General features: G+C 42.1%; 1 protein-coding gene across 1 annotated transcript in view; it reads left to right on the top strand.

Annotated features, from left to right (window-relative positions):
* Positions 1–20,197, top strand: part of NFYB (nuclear transcription factor Y subunit beta) — a 147,918-nt gene that overhangs the window by 47,917 nt on the left and 79,804 nt on the right. Inside the window, exons 2-3 of the mRNA XM_078674988.1 lie at positions 9,600–9,693; positions 18,032–18,162. Coding sequence (XP_078531114.1) covers positions 9,600–9,693; positions 18,032–18,162 — 225 coding nt within the window. The remainder of the gene's footprint in view (positions 1–9,599; positions 9,694–18,031; positions 18,163–20,197) is intronic.

The following is a 20,197-nucleotide window of genomic DNA, read 5'->3' as shown; positions in this document are numbered from 1 at the left end:
CCATTGTAGACTCAGCAAAATCTCTAGGCATAACACTTGACACCAACCTCAACATGCAGGAGCACATCAACAAAGCAACCAAAGGGGCGAACTACCAGATCAATACCTTAAGGAAACTCAAACCCTTCCTTCCAGCCAAAGATTTCCAAACTGCGGTACAAGCTTTAGTCATCCCTCGAATAGATTACGGCAGCATCGCCCTCTGCGGTCTCCCCCTAACTACCACGGCACCCATAAGAGCTTCTCTAAACGCTGCAGCGAGACTCATCACCGGATCAAGAAAACACTCACACATTTCCCCTGACCTGAGAGCCCTGAACTGGCTACCTTTTGAAGCCAGAATTCATCTGAAAATCGCCTGCATCACGCACAAGGCTGTCCACCTGAGTTCACCCGGATACCTCGCCCAAAAGCTGTCGATTTCCGGAGGCTCTAGAATCACTAGAGGCACAAACAATCTCCTGCTAAAGCCCCAAAGATTCCGTAAGGAAAAAACGTATAAACGCTCCTTCTCTGGAATGGCACCCAGGATCTGGAACTCACTCCCCCCTGAAATCAGGCTCATCTCCTCTACCATACTTTTTAAGAAAGAAGTAAAAGCTATCCTCATGGCGAAATACACTTGAATTATTACTGGGGATGTTATTTACAGACGCTGCATCATTCAGTTTTACTGACCTTTTTTGCATTTTTGCATGACTCGTGTTGATGACCTGCCTGAGTGTTTACGCTATCAATTATTTGTACTTGTATTTGTACTTGTATCATTATTGATGTATCTGGTGGTCTATGCTCCCACATGTACCTTCCCCAGCCCAATACTATTTGCTCACACGTTGTTCTTTTCGTCTGTAAAGCGCTCTGATATCTGCAAAGATCTTGTTCGCGCTATATAAAACTTTCAAAATAAATAAAATAAATAAATAAGGAAATCTGCCACCACTCTAAATGCAGCCAAGCACCATTCAGCTCAGTTCTGAGTCATCCAGGAAGGGTTAGGCCCACCTCAACCCCCCAAGTGGCTATCTTAAGTGAAATCACATTCCCAGCCCATGTCACCCATAAACCAGACTGTCAATACACAAATGGGCAGAGGCACATCGAATGGTTAAAGAAGAAAATACCTACTTTCTAAAAGTGGGCTACCATAGGAGTGTTACGAATAAAAACGGGAAGGGTAGGTCCTGGCAAGTGGTTGCACTTGCCAACTCAACAAGGCAGTTAAAAACTGTGCGCAGACACTGCAGTGGCAGGTCTAAGATATCTTTTCAGGGCTACTCATGTGGGTGGGACAATCAATCCTTCAGGCCCACTAGTAGTATTTGATTTACAGGCCCTGGCACACTTCAATGCACTGTATTAGGAATTTAACAGTAAATCGAATATGCCAATCCGGGAGAACCAATTGTAACAACAATTTATACAGGGAGCACTTGCACTTTGACAACGATCAGCAGTGGCAAAGTGCCCAAAGCATCTGAGCCAGTAAAAACGAAATCCAGCACATCATCAAAAATACAGGAGGTAGAGGCAAAAAGTCCGGGTAAACCACGCCAAAGATGCCAAGTCTCACAGGGCTGCATACCCCATATAGTTAGTCTGGAGCCAGGGCAGAGAAGGCAGGGCATCTATACATTTCAAAGGCATACCTCTAAAAGCTTGACCCACTTCAGAGTTCCAACTGTGTATAAAGCAAGGACCTTAGACACCACCACTTCATAACACTTCAGGACCTGTGGATACTCTTCCAGGAAGGGCGACTGCTGTGCTGCTACAAGGACTGCCATTCTGCCAGACTGCTGATCTACAGGAACTGCTGCCCTCTTGCTTGGGGAACAAGAACTGAACCTGTAACTGCAGCTTCAACCTAGGACCCCACATTATTCAAAGGAATAGTCTGCTGGCCTCCTAATCTAAGCCCCAAGGACATAAATGGCTCCCAAACAGTTCTGCGATCTGGCTTCAGTGAGTTCCTGACCCCCCAAGTGGTGCCTCACAGGCCCTGGCCCCTTGGTGTGGCTCTCGTAATCAAGTTTTTGTGTTCCACACAACGGAAAAAGGTCCCGTTCACGCAAGAACTGTGGGGCTGCTTGACCCGAAAATCAACGTGAGCCTCCAGCCCATTTCTTCACACAATAAGCATTGATTGCTGTGGAGGACGGCCACTGTAAAGCTCCAGCCCACTCGTCCGCGACCCCCGGCCTGCTCTTTGCACTGACCACCTCCTGTAACGCTGTCCTTGCTCCCTGCAACCCTCTTCCACATGAACGGGACTCTCTGCACAAAACCAGAGAAGGTAAAATTTCAGCGGGACTTATCTGGGGCTGTATCCGATCCATGCTCCATTGCAGTCAGTCTGAATGTTTCACTATGATTCAGCCGCATTTGGCGCGTTACGCTTTTAGGTGTTATTTTACAGTTTATTCTTAAAAAATTCATAACTCCGGTTCTACTGACTTGATTTTTGTCGTTTTGGTCTTAATATATTTCTAACATTTTGCTCTCTTTTTCTAATTTGTTGTGGGATCTCATTGTGGGATGTTTTCACTGTTTTACTGTTTGAAGTGTTGCACAAATACTTTATACATTGCCTCTAAATTGTGTGGCTGCTCTGTGCCTAGCTACCAGGGGGTTGAGCACAGGTTAATTTGGGTTTTGCTTGTGCCTTTCCGTGACTAGAATTGTGGTTGTTGGTTGACCATGGCTAACACCCCAGTCAACCAGTAACCACAGCGACTTCACAGGCTGACATTTTTTTTGGTGTGTCATTTTTCATTATAACAGAAAGTGCAAGTTTCTTCTTTGCTGGAGGACATAGTTACTTGCCATCATCCTCGTAAAGCATTTCAGTGAGCTATATGCTATTCTCCCTTTAGAGCATTCACCTTTTTTAAGGGGATGGGTTGACCTCCAGATGCATCCAAGTTTTGTTCCATGGTTGTTGCTTTGTTTTATAGCGCACTCAGGATGTTATCCTTGCGCTGAAGAGGTGTAAGTCTAGCTAAACCTAGGGCCTAGTGGGACTACGCAAAAATCTTGGTCTTCAACTTCTTGCATAATTCAAGAAGTAAGGAGAAGGTTCTTGTGTAGTGATAGTTCGTTCCACCCTTTAGAGGCGATATAGAAAAATGCAGGACCGCCAGATCTAGTTTTCCATATGCGTGGGATGAATGTATATCACACCGCAAGCAAATACCATACAGTAGGTTACAACGTGGTCGTTACAACAACCACGTTGTTACCACGCTTGGCTTTACATCGCAAGTGGTTTCTACGAATTGCGCTAGATGGTGCACTGGACTTAGGAATGTTATAAATTACTATTCCTACTCCAGTTAGCACAACAGTAGAGAATGTGTTGGACTTAAAATCCAACACATTCCCTGGTGTTGCATGCCACCTAGCGCAAGTCGTAGAAACGACTTGCGATGTAAAGCCACGTGCGGGAACAACAGCGTTGTAAACGCACGTGGGATGTGTACAAATGGGAGTCCAGATGAGCCGATGCATCTGGGAGGTTTGAGAAAGCAGATGCAATTGTTGAGGTATGCTGGGCCATTGCTACGTAGTGCCTTGAAAGTGTGAGTGAGGAGTTTAAATTGTGCTCATTTGTGTATAGAGAGCTAGTGAAGCTCTTTAAGGTGTGGTGTAATGTGATGGCAGTGTGAGAGGTTGAGTTATTCTGGCCACCAAGTTCTGAATGGTCTGCAGCTTCAGGGTGAATTCTTTTGTTCATTCCAGCATAGAGGGTGTTCCCGTAGTTGAGCTTGCTTGTGACAAGGTCATTTGTGTCGGTTATTCGATTGATAATTGGGAGTCATTTGAAAATCTTCTGCAGCATCTTCAGGATATGGAAGCATGAAGCGGTAACAGGATTGACTTGGGTGTTCGTGTTGAGTTTGCTTTCGATGACAATCCCGAGCTCTTGGCTTGGGGGTGGGTATAGGTCCTAGCTCTGTTGGCCACCAAGTGGAGCCCTACTGTGCAGTGCTCTTCCAGAAGATTACAGATTCGGTCATGTTGTTCAGCTGCAGACATTTGGCCTTCATCCAGTGGGCGATTTCTATTGCATTGCGCTGTGATCCTGTTACTGGGAGTCTTGTAGGTGAGAGAAAGAATGATCTGTGTGTCGTAGGAGTTGACATTAATGTCATGAGAGATGATGACGCTCCCTTGTACAACACAAAACCAACCAATCTCAGGTCCAGGATTGGTTGGAGCCTGCTAACCCAGCGCTCATTTTGAGGCTGAGGGCCTGCAGCTACAATCTCTCTGCTGTTTCTCAGCCCTGGTATTGCAGGCTCTGAAGTGCGCAGGTCAGATTGGCCGGCTGTAGGCAGGCAGCCAATTCGACATGCACCCTGGCAGGGGGCTGAAGTGATAGTGCAATTGCACTGATCAGCCCCGCCCCCTGCCCTCGCGCTTTAACAGTGTGAGCCTATCACATATAATAAAATGGTATTACCATTTTATTGTTGTGTGCCTGCTGCTCTCGCAGAAGGTGGGGGCAACGCACCTCCGCCAAAACGGAGGAGTTGCCCCTGATTAATTGCATAACATCCTCGAGAATGCTGTTTACCAACTTAAATAATGTTGTAATGAAATATAATTCACAAAATAACTAATAAAATATGCATGAATCACAATAAAGAGAAACAATACTTGAAGAATATACAAATCTAAAACAGTGAGTATGATGTAGTGCTTAATTGTTTGTGCTGTGCTTATTCCATTGTTTTTGAGCAAAGTGATATATATATACATGTACAAAGAGTGAATATAGGGTTTGGTACAGAAAGCAATGACTTGATGTAAGATCTGTGAATATTCAAACACACATCCACTTTGAGGAGTGACAATCCATTTGGTAAATATCCCTTGGGCATCATTAGGAGTGTCAAATGATTTTGCTCATATTTGTTAAGTCTAGGCGTAAAGTCTGTCCAAAAGGTAAAAGCCTATAGGTCTCTCTTTTCGGCTTTGGGAATACAGATGTACTGGCATTGTCAGTGCTTTCTTGGCGATACTCCACAGCATCCGCAAAAAGAAGGAAAAAAAACGCAATGATGTATAAGCGTACATCTGAACATCACTCATGAGAATGCATGTATCATGACTCAAAGGCTTTCCCACCGTGTTGACGCATGCATGCGTCACCACTCGTTCACCATTTTAATTTACCTTTCCAAGGTGGTAAACGCTAATTTTGGGGGACTAAATGATAACAAGCGTTGGCATAGCCAATAGCTCTCGCCTTTGGGACTTTATAAGTGTTTAGTTATCCAGCACAATATCCTTGGTGCAACAACATCAACTGTTTCATGGCTAAACACTTATAAGGTCCCAAAGGCGCGACATATTGGCTATTCCAATGCTTGTTTATTTGTTTATTTTTTAATCTTGGTAGATATGTTGCTGTTGTGTTCTCTCCCTTTCACACAACACAGTGCAACAACTCTGCTTGCTGCACAGCATTGCGTGGGGTCTTAGTACACATACGATGTGCATGCAGTTAACCTTTGGCATATAACACCCTTGAAAGCAATATTTGACACTTCAGGTCCAATAATAGAGACAATCGGACTGAGTAGGGCAGACATTATGAACAAGGGTGTAAAGATCTGTAGCAACAGCCCTTTACATCAAACTACAAAGGCAATCAGGTGCACGCCCAGATTGTGAATCACACAAAAGGATGTCTGGCAACTGCTTAGAAAAGTGAAACAAATAAAAACTCTGGCACTGGAAGAAAAGACAGACCTCAAAAATAAGTGGAAGAGATGGCTAAAGCAGGCAGCATTATATGAGAGGCTCATATGATTGCCAATGAAAGGAAGTGTACCCAGCCCAATCTGAGCAAAATATCTCCAACGGGGGTAACACAGGCGAGGTGATGATCCTAGAAGCACCCCAGGAGGGAACAGAGGAACCAGGAACAACAGGCTGATAAATGGTAGAAGGAATGAAGATCCGGTTGTGAGAGACTGCTGAATGCAGATGATACTATTAAGGAACCTCAGATATTAATGGGTAACTTGATGCGATGAGCCCATGAGTAATGCCAAAGCATGGCGTGCGTAGTGTATACTGTAATAGGACAAACGTGAATCAGAAGAACCTTGGGGAAAAAAAACCTTCCTTAGCTCACTCCTATAAACCCATCTTTGCGCTTACTTAGGGCTGCACTGGTGGGAGCACAAGTCACCCGCTGGGAGCAGACAGGCTGCCCCCTGGGGGTGGGGGGTGGGGGACAGGCGCAGAAGCAAAGGGCTGGACAGGCTCAGTTTCTCCTCAGGAATGCAACAGAGTTATGGACATTCCTGGCATATGCTATTAATGTTGTGTCATGATCTCGCTTGGGAATACAGTGTTTAAGCTTCGCACTAAGCGTCGCACTTCTGTTTACAATGTTACTAAAGCAGACATTGGTCAATGGGGCGAGAGAGAGCGAGCCCGGGAGTGGTGCGTGCGTGTGCGCGCAGCCTGCTCTTTTTTGAAGCACATACTCGTGCTTGTGGAGCGCTCCTGCTCCCTCCCGCAAGCTGGATGCTGCCACAAGCAAGGTTATGTGCTTCGAAAAAGAGCAGAACGACGGCTGAAGGTCTCCTATGCAGCGCATGTGCGCTGCGTAGGCGAGACCTAAAAAGGGCGTCAAAGCACTTTTGCATTTTTATTTTATTTTAAAAGAGCTTTACGAGGGAGGGAAAGGGCCAATGGTGGAGTGGGCATGGGGTCAAGTAAACACCTAGCAGTGGGATATGCAAGTGGAGGAGGAGTGATGGAGGTTGTTTAAATAAATAATAAAAAGACAAAGAAGCCAAGCTTGTTGGGAAGGCCTGAGAGAAGCAATAGACCAGTTTAGGTGGGGAGCAGCATGGAGATCGCAGGAGTGTGTGTACTTGAGGGGAGAAACAGTACTCCGGCAATAAAGCAAGAGAGTTCTTGAAAGAAAAAGGAAAATGCAGTTTCCTGATCTGGACTCAAGAGAGATACAAGTCATCCAGTTAAAAGGATGGCAAAGAAGCTATTCTGCAGGAGAAGGACAAACACAAGAAGAGGAATGAAAAACATTGAATAAGATTTGAAGCAAATGAGATTGGTAAGAAAGCCAATCCGCTGTAATCAATGTGCTAACCCAAAAGCCACTATCAGTATTCGTACTTTGCACAGTTGGTTTTAGACAGCTACAAAATGTCTGTAAGAGCGATCTAAAAGGCCATATACTTATTTACTGCTATGAGTTGATTCTGGGATCTTAAAAAACAAACAAAAGTTAAGCAGAATGGGATCGTTCAGGTTTGATATTGTATAGTTCACAAGGTGGTAATAATGTTGTTTAAAACATTTGATTAAACAAAGTGCAATGCATCTACAATTTGTGCAAAAAAAGGAAGAAACCTATTTCATAATTCGGCAGTAACCTTAATTGAGGGTTACTGGGGAGAGAAGAGTTTTATTACATGTGTTGCTACTCACAACATGGACTGGATTGGTGAGGACCGAGGCAAAAAGCTCTGCTCCCTTCCGTGGCACACAAAGTGGGATTTGAATCCAGCCCCCAAGGTTACAACGCCGGCTGTCTAGCTCTTAGACCACCTCTTAATTTACTAGTCTTAGGTTGAGACATAGGAGTGTCCTGCCTCGTTTTTGACTCTTGTTTAAGTTTAGAGGTATCAGGGTCCCGACTGCATTTTGCATTTATTGCGGATCCAACTTTAACTCTATGGATTGTATGGGTCATTATTGACCATATTGATAGAAATACCGTAGTGTTTAGATAAAGGTGTCTGTATCGTTTATTCTGCCTCTATTTAAAATTAAAATAAAGTGTAACACGTGCCCTACCAGCTAAGTACACGACTGGTATCGCAGGCTATTGTTGCATTTTTCAAAAGTTGATAATGTGGCTGTAACTTGAGATTTCAAACTTCATATAGGATAAAGCATTTCTGATTCGACCATGTTTTTAAAAAAAAACACTATTGAAGTGAATGTGTCTACTGCTAAACCTGTGAGGGTCTGATTTCGCTTGTTGTTAAATTCCATTAGGTATTGCCAATTCAGCTGTGGACTGATTTGGATCCTTAATTATTTCTGTAGATGCTGCTGCTCATAGCGTCTATGATGTATATGTCTCTGATCCAGACTTAAGTATACAAAAAAGTGATGGATGGAATGCTGGAATTAATCTGACCTACTGGTAATTACTCAGGCCGCATCGCAGTCCATTATTATTTTGCAAACCATGCCACCTCTGTTTGGACCTAGCCATATGCAAATCATTTGTGACCCTGCTACAGTGGGAACAGTCCACCCTGAATTGCCAGGCGAGGTCCTCCCTGAACTGGAACACAAGAACCCAAGACCCGTTTTGCAGTTATTAGGGCTTATCAGTCTGGTATAGCCGAATTCCAGTGGCACATTTCACGGGATCCATATTGCACTGACCCCCGTCTGGCATACCAGTCCCACTAAGCATTTCATCCACCACTTCTTTGTATACTTCAGTCTAGACAAACCTTGGTGGTTATTTGTTGAGTCCTTTGAATGCTTGAGGGTAGCACAAGATGTCTTTTTGTCATTGGTTTGAACAGTTTGAAAAATCTAGCAGCATGTCATTCATAGTGGAGTGATATTACTTAAGTGTGCACCCTCTATTTTCTAGACTAATGGGCCCTAATTACTAGTTCAGTTCCAGAATTTTAAATGAAAAAAAACGGAGAACTAAAATTTTTTGAAGTATTGCTGCACTCTTAAAAAGTAAAACTCTTATATTTAGGCAAAAATAAAGTGTCAGTGTACCTTATCTATGGTGGTGTCTCTCTGGCCAGTATATATGTCGGAGATTGCATGTTTCCCTCCCTTGTAAATTCTTATCTCAAGAATTGGAATCAGTTCTAAGGCTAGATTTTCGGGAGGACGAAGACTGCTTCAAGTGAGCCCAAGTATTGACATCAAAAAGAACCTGGCTTGACCTGTCTTATCTATTGAGAAACTCAAGAATAATGTATGCACAAATATGAAGAGGGGAAAGAGACTGTGATGGATACAAAGACTAAAGGGAATACAAGTAGCACCAGAGGCCGCATTTTGTAGTGAAAGACTACTAAAAGAATTGGGGCTTACAGTATGAGACTGAAAAAGACATGCTTAACAGTAGTAAACATACATGATAAGATCAGAAATGAGTCCTCGTTTTGCAGAAGTGATACCTAAAAGCTGGGGGATAAGTGTCTAAGCCTGAAATCCTAGTGATAAGTAAGGTTTAAACTGGTGACCTTGTAAGATCTTTTTGAGATAGGCATACATTGTTGGTTGGTTAGCAGCAATTGTTTCATGTGTTGAGATCATTGGCAACTGTGTTTTGAATTGTATTTATGAATACAACATCGTATGGTAGCGTTTCAAGGCATGCTGTCATAGTATGATGGTGCTGCATGCTGAGGGGTTCTATTTCAAAATTTAAAAAAAGGAAAAGGAGACGTAAGTGAAAACAATAAGATTATGTATTCAACAGTGTAATCAGCCAACTAGTCTGGCTGTTGTTTAACTCTTTCTTTGCATTTTTTTCATGAGATTGTTTCTGTGTTTTTTACCAGATGGATGGCGACGGTTCAACAACAGATCCTAACCAGTTAGGAATTGCTGGAGACTATATTGGTGGAAGCCATTATGTAATAGCACCACATGAGGGTAAGACTCGGATTAACTGAAAATATTAACTGAGAACATAAATATTTCTCTGTTGTTTTTGTGGATTTTCTCCTCTTTAAGTGTGATGGAATTAACTTTGGCGAAAGAACATTTTCAAGCTTAAACTTAAAGGAGAATATAATATATGAAAGAGGACTGTGATAAAAGCTGCATATGCTATTAAAATGAAAAAACTGAGTGTTGTGACCTTGATGCCAACAGGAGTGAATGCTAATCCGTAGAGTTCCCATGTGGCTCACTAGGCCAGAGCCCTTAACATGTACCACCTTTGGAGCCCTCTGGTGCAAATTAGCAGCCATAACCTAGGAACACTGGATGGCGTTTGAGCAAGGTGGTTCGGCGTTGGTGCCACTGGCTTACATTGTCAACGTGTGGCATATAAGGTGGCGATTGAAGGCAATGAGACACAACTCCTATGAATTCTTTGCAGATGATTTGACCAGGGGTGAGGTGAGGGTGGACTGCAACTGTCCCAGTAGAGATGACAGAGGGGCAGCCCTGTATACTTCGGCAGGGGCGGTGAGTGGGGCGCAGTAAGGTGGTGGCCAGATCAGCAAAGGAAGGGAACAACCACTAGTGTTAACTGAACTGTAAGATGGTAAGCTCCTCAAATGAACTGTAGGATGGTAAAGTTTTTGTTGGCCTTTTAAAAAGGTTTGAAAGAAAATACGTCATTGACTATGTTACATTTAAGAATTATTAAGACTGAGGACTAAGCCTGAAGGAAGTTTTTATTTAATGGTTTTAGGAAAGTTATTATTGGAATTCGCTTTTATTTTAATTAATGTCTATTCGATTTTTTTGTTTAGGTTATTTTATCTTTGGCGAGGATATAGTAAAGAAAGTTTGTTATGGTTTTAATTAACTAAACAATAAAGATCAAATTCAAATTCACTAGTGTTAACTGCTAACTTTGTTTTATATATAATACTGCTACATTAAAAAGGTGATGGAGCACTTTACATGAAACAGAATGATACATAGGTCAACCAACATGAGAAAACATTACTTCAGCTGGGGCGGAACAAAACTGGATTGCGTCAAAGGGGAAGGAATCCAAAAAAGCAAAGGGAGGTGAGGTGAAACAGTTCCATGGAAGCAACCCAAACCTAATGCCAAGGGATTGTATTGGGGACTAGATTGCAAAGGAAGGCCATGATGAAAGAATGTTAAACGTGGAGGGTGATAATTACAGGCATAATAGTGGAACTGAAAAAGGATTGCTTTCTTGTTTGTGGAAAATCTTGATCCAACAAGATTGGGAAGACAGCTTAGTCTTCTATTGTGGAGGTCTTTGAATGTGACACAGCATATATTAAACATAATCTGAGCTTCTAAGTGCAGCCAATGAAGATCTACCAAAACGAGAGTGATGTGGTCATATTTGTTTCTTTTTATCAATTAACCAGATGGTGGAATGGAGTATAGCCTTCAAGGGCAATAGGTTGTTCGTTGTGAGGCCAGCTAGGATGGCATATTCAGTGTCAATTTAAGAAATTATTAGGACGTTGGCTGTGGACTTCAGCTGCATGTTGGATAGAAAGGACTTTTTTGTTGTTGCTTATAATTGGTGCAAATTAAAATTTACAAACTGCACCACTTGTGATTGCATAGACATGGAAAGTGTAATTCCAAAACCGTAGTGATTTGACACAAGCTAATGGAGGTGGCGCATAGCCATGTCTTATTATTTCTTCTTACAGACTATTCTGAGATTTGTAGGAGATTTCTATAAACTCTGTCTTCTGTAGATTACGTTTTAGACAGATGGCTGACATCCTTTCGAGCAGTTTCTTCATTTTTATGAAAAGTGGTTTGGTAGTGCCCTCTATGGGCAAAGCAAGTATTACTCTCATGCCCAAACATAAAATAGGCCCCAAAGTGTTGCCTGCCCTCCAGGCCATTGCCCTGTTATTGCAAAATGAAATCCTAAAATAATGATGACTTGTTGACCATCTTCTACCTGATGATATACTGACTTCATCCAGATTCTTCAAGCACACAGAATGTACTTTTTGGGACCAAGGTTAATTTCCTTGGTGATGACATGCTGTGACACACCCTCATCTAGAAGAGGCTTGATTGGTAGCACCTCATCCTCTTTGTGGCATGACTGGCATAAGGCATGGATGCTCACTTCCCCTCTTATTTTCTCTCAGCCTTTTTCAATAAAGATAAGAAATGGTTATAAGGTAACATGGATCCACTTGGCCCAGGACAGCAATAGGATTGACCCTTTTACTTACAATGTCATATTCTGATGCCGCCCTTGTCTACTTGATGGAAAATGTAGCATCCTTTGAGACAGCAGTAGGCTTCAAAATAAACCGTAGCCAAATCTGAAATCCTTAACTTAACATACTTCCGGTGAAAGTAGAGAGCATACTTCATTTAGGTGGGCTGCTAGGTCATCACATATCTGGGTGTTAACATTAGTCTGGCAAAGTAAGGAATTTCAAGGAATGGCAAAGATCCTTTGGATTGCGTCAGGCCTCATCCCTATAAAAAGCCACACTCATGAGATAGAGACCCCAACCTGGCCACTGGTACCATAGATCAAGACTTGCATCCACCCAGCACCACTATGGGTACTAGAGGCATCATCCTTCTAAGCCACTCCGTCGGCAAGTGAGGGAATCTGCACTCTGATGCCAGGCTTGGCTTCCTGGCCAATGATTACCAGGTCCACAGACTGTATAAAGAGGTCTAGAGAAAGCTGAGCTTGCAATCTCAATGTCTTTGGGCAGTTAGTAATGGGGATCAATAAGACAGTCCAGTCTTTGTCTTGTTCAACCCTCCAGTTCTGTATGTGGTAATGGTTGCTTCTATGCAGTGCAAAATGTCATTCGGTCAAATAATCAAGGATGCAAAAATGTTTTGATGTATATTGGGGAAAAAATGCACCAATCATAAGATTCTACCACTTCTTTCTATGGATGGGCACCACTTGAGACGCCTGCATCTTCTACCTCAATAGAAATCATGACCTGCAGTCTTTGGACCACCTTTTCATCACTTTTTGTAATCCATGATATGTCTTCAATGCTATTAGGGACGACCATTGCAGATAGATTGTCTTGTATCATTCCCGTGTTACACTCTGCATGGGGCTGAATTTCCGTCTGATGTGTCTGCACAGTCATAGAACTTTTGAAGTTGTCTTTTCTGCAACCACCTTGTGGATGAGATTCCTACTCCTTTATGATCGGAAAGAGCATACAAGCGAAGATTACCAGTCACTTTAAAGGTAACATTCTCCCCCCCCCCCTCCCCTTGCTTGTAGGGGTTTAACTTGACTCAAGAAATTAGGTTATAAACAATCAGTGCTCAAGGAATTAAACGTCTTGCAACCTTCTATAACAAACTAGCCTCAGTCAAAAGCGAGATATGGATCTCAGAAAATCCTCTCCATTATTCTGAGTTTTAAAACAGCAAGATCCTTATTGCAAACAGAATTACCTCAACATAGATAACAAAGTTAGCATTCCCTGCTTTTGGAATGTACCAGCCATGGCACTTTAAATTATTTCATTCCTTGTAGGCTATTCTTTTCCTTTTACAAAACCAATGGGACAAATGTGCTCCAAAAAAGCTATTTCTAAATGTTAATTTATTTGGTTGGTTATCAGTAAATGTACTTGACCTGTGAGTCTTAAAGGTTCCTCTTTTTAGTGAAGTGAAATGAAACTTGCATTTTTAATTGAATAATAATAAGCACATTTTGTTCATTCACACCCAGACAAGTGTATCATCATAGTTCCCTCTTTCCAAAAAGCGATGGTCAAATGTTTTATTCAGTTGCCAACACCAGCTGATTTATGCAACCCTAAAGGTGGTTAATGTAGTATCTACCTGAGTAGAAGAGAAGCAGAAATGTAGCAACAGACTGACCCCTTTCTTGGCTCAATTTCATCATTCACATTTAGTGGAGTAACTGATAAGGTCTCTCAAAATTGTTGCACACATGCAGATCCTCATATTCTTTAGACATTGCTTAAGCGGCCTTGCAATAGGGAATGGTAATTGGCTTTTCTTGAGGCTAGAAGAGAAGTTAGAAGTGTGAAGAAGCAAGTCAATTGCCAACAAGCCGTTTTTCTGCATCCCATATGTATTTTAAGATCTCATCAGTTTTTTTAATCACAATTATTATATAGATTGATTTTAATATTCAGAATGTTTCATTGCTCCCATTATTCTCAAATGCAACCTTTCCAGGGATGTTAAATATAATGGAAGAATTATACTTATAAAGCTAAAAATATGCATGGATCAAGGCAGAATTATCGATCTTGCCACACTTGTTTAGCATACATCCTAAATTGGCTTCTGTAACTAGTAATCTAGCAAACAATCTTTAAACGAGCATATGCACTGCAATAGGTTTTGCATTACTGACTGTTTGAGCTATTAGCATTGCAAATGCAAATATTAAGTAATGAAGCAAGGAAAGGATGTAGTGCCACAGGTTCTTACTTGGTGTCCCTGTGGAGTTGATAAGGGACCTCTCCTAAGGTACTGCACCCTTAATGCATGTCTCCGCTGCAATATTTCTATGTATAATTGTATTAAAGGTGCAGTATCTTATGTGGCTAATAGAGGTCCCCTTACAGCACCACAGGGACACCTAGTAATAGCCTGTGGTACTGCACCTTTTACTAGCTTACTGCATTGGGGCCACCATTAATGCTACTAAAAGCACACAATTTAACCATTACAAAATGTTCTTGTGCGAGCCACACAAAATAGAAAAAGCATTTTCTAAACAAAGCACAGGGATGCCACAGAGCACAGTGATATAGAAGACCGCATTATGAGAATTATTCCGCAGTTACACTATCAGGGTCGCTGGTTCAGCGGCTTGCCGGCGGGTGGAGGTGCATCCTGGAAGCCCAAAGCTTAAAGTAGCAGCAACAGGTACCCTCTGCGCCATGGTTGGGATCTGCAAGGTATCATTCATGGTAATGGGAATCAATGTCCTCTTTGCGGATCATGCAGGCGCATGTGCTAGGCGTGCAATGCAGTCTTTGGTTCACTGGATTTTTGCTGTCGCTCCAGCAACGATGCCAAGCGGTAGTCACCCCTTCTCTCACTTTTCCTGAATTAATTGTGGCGAGCCACGCTGAGAAAAGAACATTTAAATGTTGCATGTACTTGATGTATTTTAGCAGCCGCGCGCAACGAAAGGAAGCAGCCTCCATTGTAAAGTTCTAGCACAGCGTGCCTATTTGTAAAAAAATTAAATAAAATGGTGCCGTCCATGTTGAAAACAAAGGTGTGGCTGCCATTGATGAACCTGAAGCGTGCCGCACTGGTGAAAAAAATAGTGCAGCTTAAAATAAAACAAGAGAAAGCCCGGAGTGCCGCGCTGCTTTAAGAAATTTATATTAGGGCATATGCAGTGGTAATGGCGCGGCTGCCATTGTTGAAGCGCTGCTTAAAAAACGACAAGCGGTTGCTGGAGAGCATGTCGTGCGTGCAATAGGAGAAAGTAATTTAAGAAAATAGTGCTCACAGACTGTAAATTAAACTTACTGAGGAACACGTTTCAGGGGGGAGTCTCATGGGAGGTTACACCAGGAGAAAATGAGTACTAAGGAGGGACCACTAAGCCTATTCATGAGTCCCCATTTACAAAGAACAGTAACAGGAGCCATATCAAACAAGCATTGGAAATGCAATAGGTCTCGCATTAGGAAAGTTTGAGCTATTGGTCTTATAAATTACATTTTTTTTATTTATGTGTTGTTTTTTAAAATAGCTAAATTAATAGCTTTGTCATTTACAATTCCAATAGTTATCACTTTCGCAAATGTGACACCTATAGCATTTGTAATGCAACATGTTTTGTATTTACGTGACTTAGATGTATTGATATTACAAATAATAATGGCTTTTAATTTTTTTTAATTATTAGGAGGATTTTCAATGGTGTAAGCTGTGCACTTTACGTGTGTAATAAAGAACGAATGCAGAGAATCTGCTGTGACTTCCGTCATAGGGGGGAGGTGGAGAGGTGGAGGGGTGGGAGGGGTCCGAGTGGAGTAGAAAAGTTGTCGGGACCAACAGGAAAAGTGAAAGGAGGAGGGGAGGGGAAAAGAAGCTGCCAGGACTTCCATGAGTATTGAAGTAAAGCTCGGTCAAAAGCTGGCAGCCACGAGAGTTTGTGACCTGTAAAGGGCTGATCATAACTCTGACCTCAAGCGCATTACCAGCACAGTAATTCAAGCAAGTACTGGCGCTCTGAAATGCGTGACAAAATATTTTGAGGGACTGCGATAACAAAACCTAATATGTATCAGTTTAAAACCTGATGACTGAGCCTTGGCAAGGTTGCAGTCTTACTGGGTGCACTTACCGCTGTATCCTGCTCCACTCACGGACCCTCAACATGCCGGTATGCTGAACTATGAGGAAGTGAAGCTTATTGTACTCCTTAAAGTGATCTGTGAGCAACAAGCGAGATGTGCAGGATAATTCAGTGCCAACTAAGAGCAGCGTGTTCTGCGGTGGTGGAGCTGCATTTCATTTTGCAGTAGCAGGAGGAATGTACACAAAGCAGCCATGCCCCTCCCCCTCAGCACCCGTGAGGAAAGACAATAATGTAAAGCTGGACGTCCCTGAAGCGGGCGCTGTGTTGTTACTATAAAATCCGCAGTGTCCAAAAGTATATAAATAAACACATTTTGTACAATTTAAACACAAACAGGAGCGGAAACTCAGGAAGTGATATCATTGCCTGTTAATGCACCGCTAATGATTTTTTCTGGAATCCTGCATCGGAGCCATCCACAGCCCAGCCCAGTAAGCCTACGTGTAAGAGTTAGACAAAGAGCTCTAATTAATTAACAAACGAAAGGAACAATGTATTCCGCCGGGAGAGAGAGGGGAGGTGCTGGCGGCTGGGGAGGGGGAGGAGAAATGCGAGCCTGGCTGTAGAGCTCTAATTAATTAACAAACGAAAGTGTCCGAAAGGAACCATGTATTCCGCCGGGAGAGAGAGGGGAGGTGCTGGCGGCTGGGGAGGGGGAGGAGATTTAAATTGAATGAAATACATCAGTGGGTGGCTGAAATCGTCGAGAAGGCAAATATGTAGGAAAGAAGGAAAGCCAAAGAGATTAACAAGAAAAAGTGCTGGCAGGAGGCTTTCACTTCTTTAAGGTAGCTGGCAAGGTCTAAGTGTCCGAAAGGAACCATGTATTCCGCCGGGAGAGAGAGGGGAGCTGCTGGCGGCTGGGGAGGGGGAGGAGAAATGCGAGCCTGGCTGTATGCGGGGAGAGAGAGGGGAGGTGCTGGCGGCTGGGGAGGGGGAGGAGAAATGCGAGCCTGGCTGTGTAGGGGAGGTGCTGGCGGCTGGGGAGGGGGAGGAGAAATGCGAGCCTGGCTGTGTGTGGGGAGAGAGAGGGGAGGTGCTGGCGGCACCAAGCTGGGGAACAGATGGCGAAGACTGGCGATTTGATGCTGTGCACGCGCATTTTAACTCATTGCGCTTGCGCATTGAGCTAAAAGTGCACATGCACTGCATCAAATCGCCAGTAAATCGCCAGCTTGTTAAACCTTGTTTAAGCCCCTATAGCCTCGCTCCGCTCAATGCGCATGCGCATTGACAGGCGAGACCTAAAAATGGGCGGTAAATGAGCAGAGCTTGAAGTCCATACTTAAATACAGCATGTCTCGAAGAGATAGCGCAAGCGCTGCCTAGGTGAGATGTAATACAAAAAGACTGTTCCTCAAAAGAGGCTAGCCAGTTTTGGTGGTTGTTGGTCTTAATGAGACATGTTTTGCATTAAGGAAAAAAGGTTAATACTCACCCCTCCCCCCCCCCTTCCCATGTATGCAATTCTCATTCCCTGCCCACAGATACAATATTATAGCAACAATGAGAAAGGCCAAACCTGTACAGCCGTTTAACCTTAAAATCATACTCGCACTACCCTCCAGACTGACTAACCCTATGTGGGTTTTGGGATTTAAAAAATGTACCACATATGATTAATGGCTACCTCGGACTATTGATTTAAAATAAGTGATCAAATAACAATGAGCCTGAAACGCACTGTATTCATTATGCCTTTTTTCACATGGTGCTTTCCACCCCTTTCGTGTACTTTCTCCTGCCCTCATTGCGGACCGGTACGACAGCCTTAACTGAAAGAAGAACTAGCTAAAATGACTTTATATATACTGTATTTAATTGCTTTCTCTTTTCCTGAAGGCCATATTTTGCTACGGTTTGTGCTTCATAAAACCATTAAAAAAGTTGTTTTGCCCAATAGTAAAGAAATTGTTTTTATTATGTTTACCTCTCTTTTTGTTGTAGACACAGAAGATAGCTTGAATGATCCGGATGACACTAATGGATCAAAAGAAAGTTTTAGGGAGCAAGATATTTATCTTCCAATTGCAAATGTGGCAAGGATAATGAAAAATGCCATACCGTCAACAGGAAAGGTAATGTCTTGTTTTAAATCCCTTTTTCAGGCTCTTACCTTTGATAGAAATGTGTTACTTGTATCTGCATTAAATGGGCTAGACTCACTTTTTATTTTTGCCATGCTCATTGTGAGTTAGTAATCCTTCTCTTCCAAGGTATACTCCTCAATAGTCATAAGCACTAAATAATCTTGTCCACTTGCGGGGAACCCAGAGCACATATTACAAATATATATAAATATAAATATATATATATATATATATATATATATATATATATATATATATATATATATATATATATATATATATATATATATATATATATATATATATATTCAAACAAAGGTGTCCCCCTGCGAGGTTGCACTTGAAAAAACAGGCGGACCCTACGCCTTGTAACAGTTTCCTTGCCAAACTTTGGAATATTCTCCACTACTCTCTACTACTTACTCTCTCCTACTCCACTGCTCTCAAATACTCGCTCTCTACTACTCATTCTCTACTACTCTCTACCACTCTCTCTCAACTACTCACTCCCTACTACTCACTATCTACTACTCACTCTCTACTAATCTCTCTCTACTACTCACTCTTTACTACTCACTCTCTACTACTCTCTACTACTCACTCTCTACTTCTCACTCTCTACTACTCTCTACTACTCTCTCTACTACTCACTTTCTACTACTCACTCTACTACTCACTCTCTACTACTCTCTCTCTACTAGTCTCTACTACTCACTCTACTACTCACTCTCTACTATTCTCTCTCTCACTCTCTACTACTCTCTACTACTCACTCTCTACTACTCTCTACTACTCACTCTTTACTACTCTCTACTACTCACTCTCTACTGCTCTCTACTACTTACTCTCTACTACTCTACTACTCACTCTCTACTACTCACTCTCTACTACTCTCTACTACTCACTCTACTATTTACTCTACTACTCTCTACTACTCACTCTCTGCTACTCTCTCTACTACTCACTCTCTACTCTCTATTACTCACTCTCTACCTCTCTACCTCTCTCTCCTTCTCTCTCTACTAGTCTCTACCTCTCTACCGCTACCTCTCCACCTCTACCTCTACACCTCTACACGCACACATATACACATATATATGCATATATATGCATATGCATTTATATATATGTATGTGTATGTATATACATACATATATAATCTGTATATCTATATAAATACAAATATAAATGCATGCATACATATACATATATGCATACAGATGCATGTTATTTACATGAAAGTTTAAAAAACACTAATAAAAGCAAAGCTAAAAAGCCACCTCATTGCAAACAGAATGGCTTTAGCTTAAACGAGGGCGAGATCTATTGCATTTTCAATGCTTGTTTACTTTGGTTCCATCAAGAAGGCATTCAGATGTGCACACATTCTGAATGTTAGCACTCTAGTTGCTCATTAGATCACTGTAGTAAAGCTACTGCTCACCAGGGAAGTCTGCTGCTGGTATTCAAAGTGCATGTTTCAGTCTGCATGTCAGAATTTCTTTAATGAAATTGAAGAGGATTTGAGAAGTCACTCAAAATGTGCCCTAATTTTTCTTTTTGCAGCACTAATAATACTTTCTATGGCATAATATACCCCCTCATTTTGTTCCTTTTTAAATTAAATGTTTTAAGAGTTACCACTTTATTCCCATCACGATGGCTTCAGGTGTGCTATACCTTTGTAATGAGTAGGACTGTTAGCGCTCTAGTTGTTCTTTAGAACACTCTAGGAGGCTGCAGTAGAACACAAAGGAATCAACTGACAGTCTCTGTCCTTGTTGGATGTACATGTTTTACTGAGAATGTCAGACTTCATTCTCACATGACTGAGAAAGATAATGTGAATTTACAGAAAATATGCTTTCAGTTTAGCTTATAGATCCCCTTCCAAACCACTGTGGGAAAAATCATGAGATATTAGTTTTCTTTCAAACATGATTCATGATATCACAGCAGAAGGCTTTTTCACATGGTAAAATCACCTTAGAACACACCACAATTCCTAAAATGAGTATGGTAC

The sequence above is a fragment of the Lissotriton helveticus genome, chromosome 1_1 (assembly GCF_964261635.1).
Source record: "Lissotriton helveticus chromosome 1_1, aLisHel1.1, whole genome shotgun sequence".
Classification (NCBI taxonomy): domain Eukaryota; kingdom Metazoa; phylum Chordata; class Amphibia; order Caudata; family Salamandridae; genus Lissotriton; species Lissotriton helveticus.
Note: the sequence above shows the minus strand (reverse complement) of the source record. Positions and strands in the feature narration are given on the sequence as shown.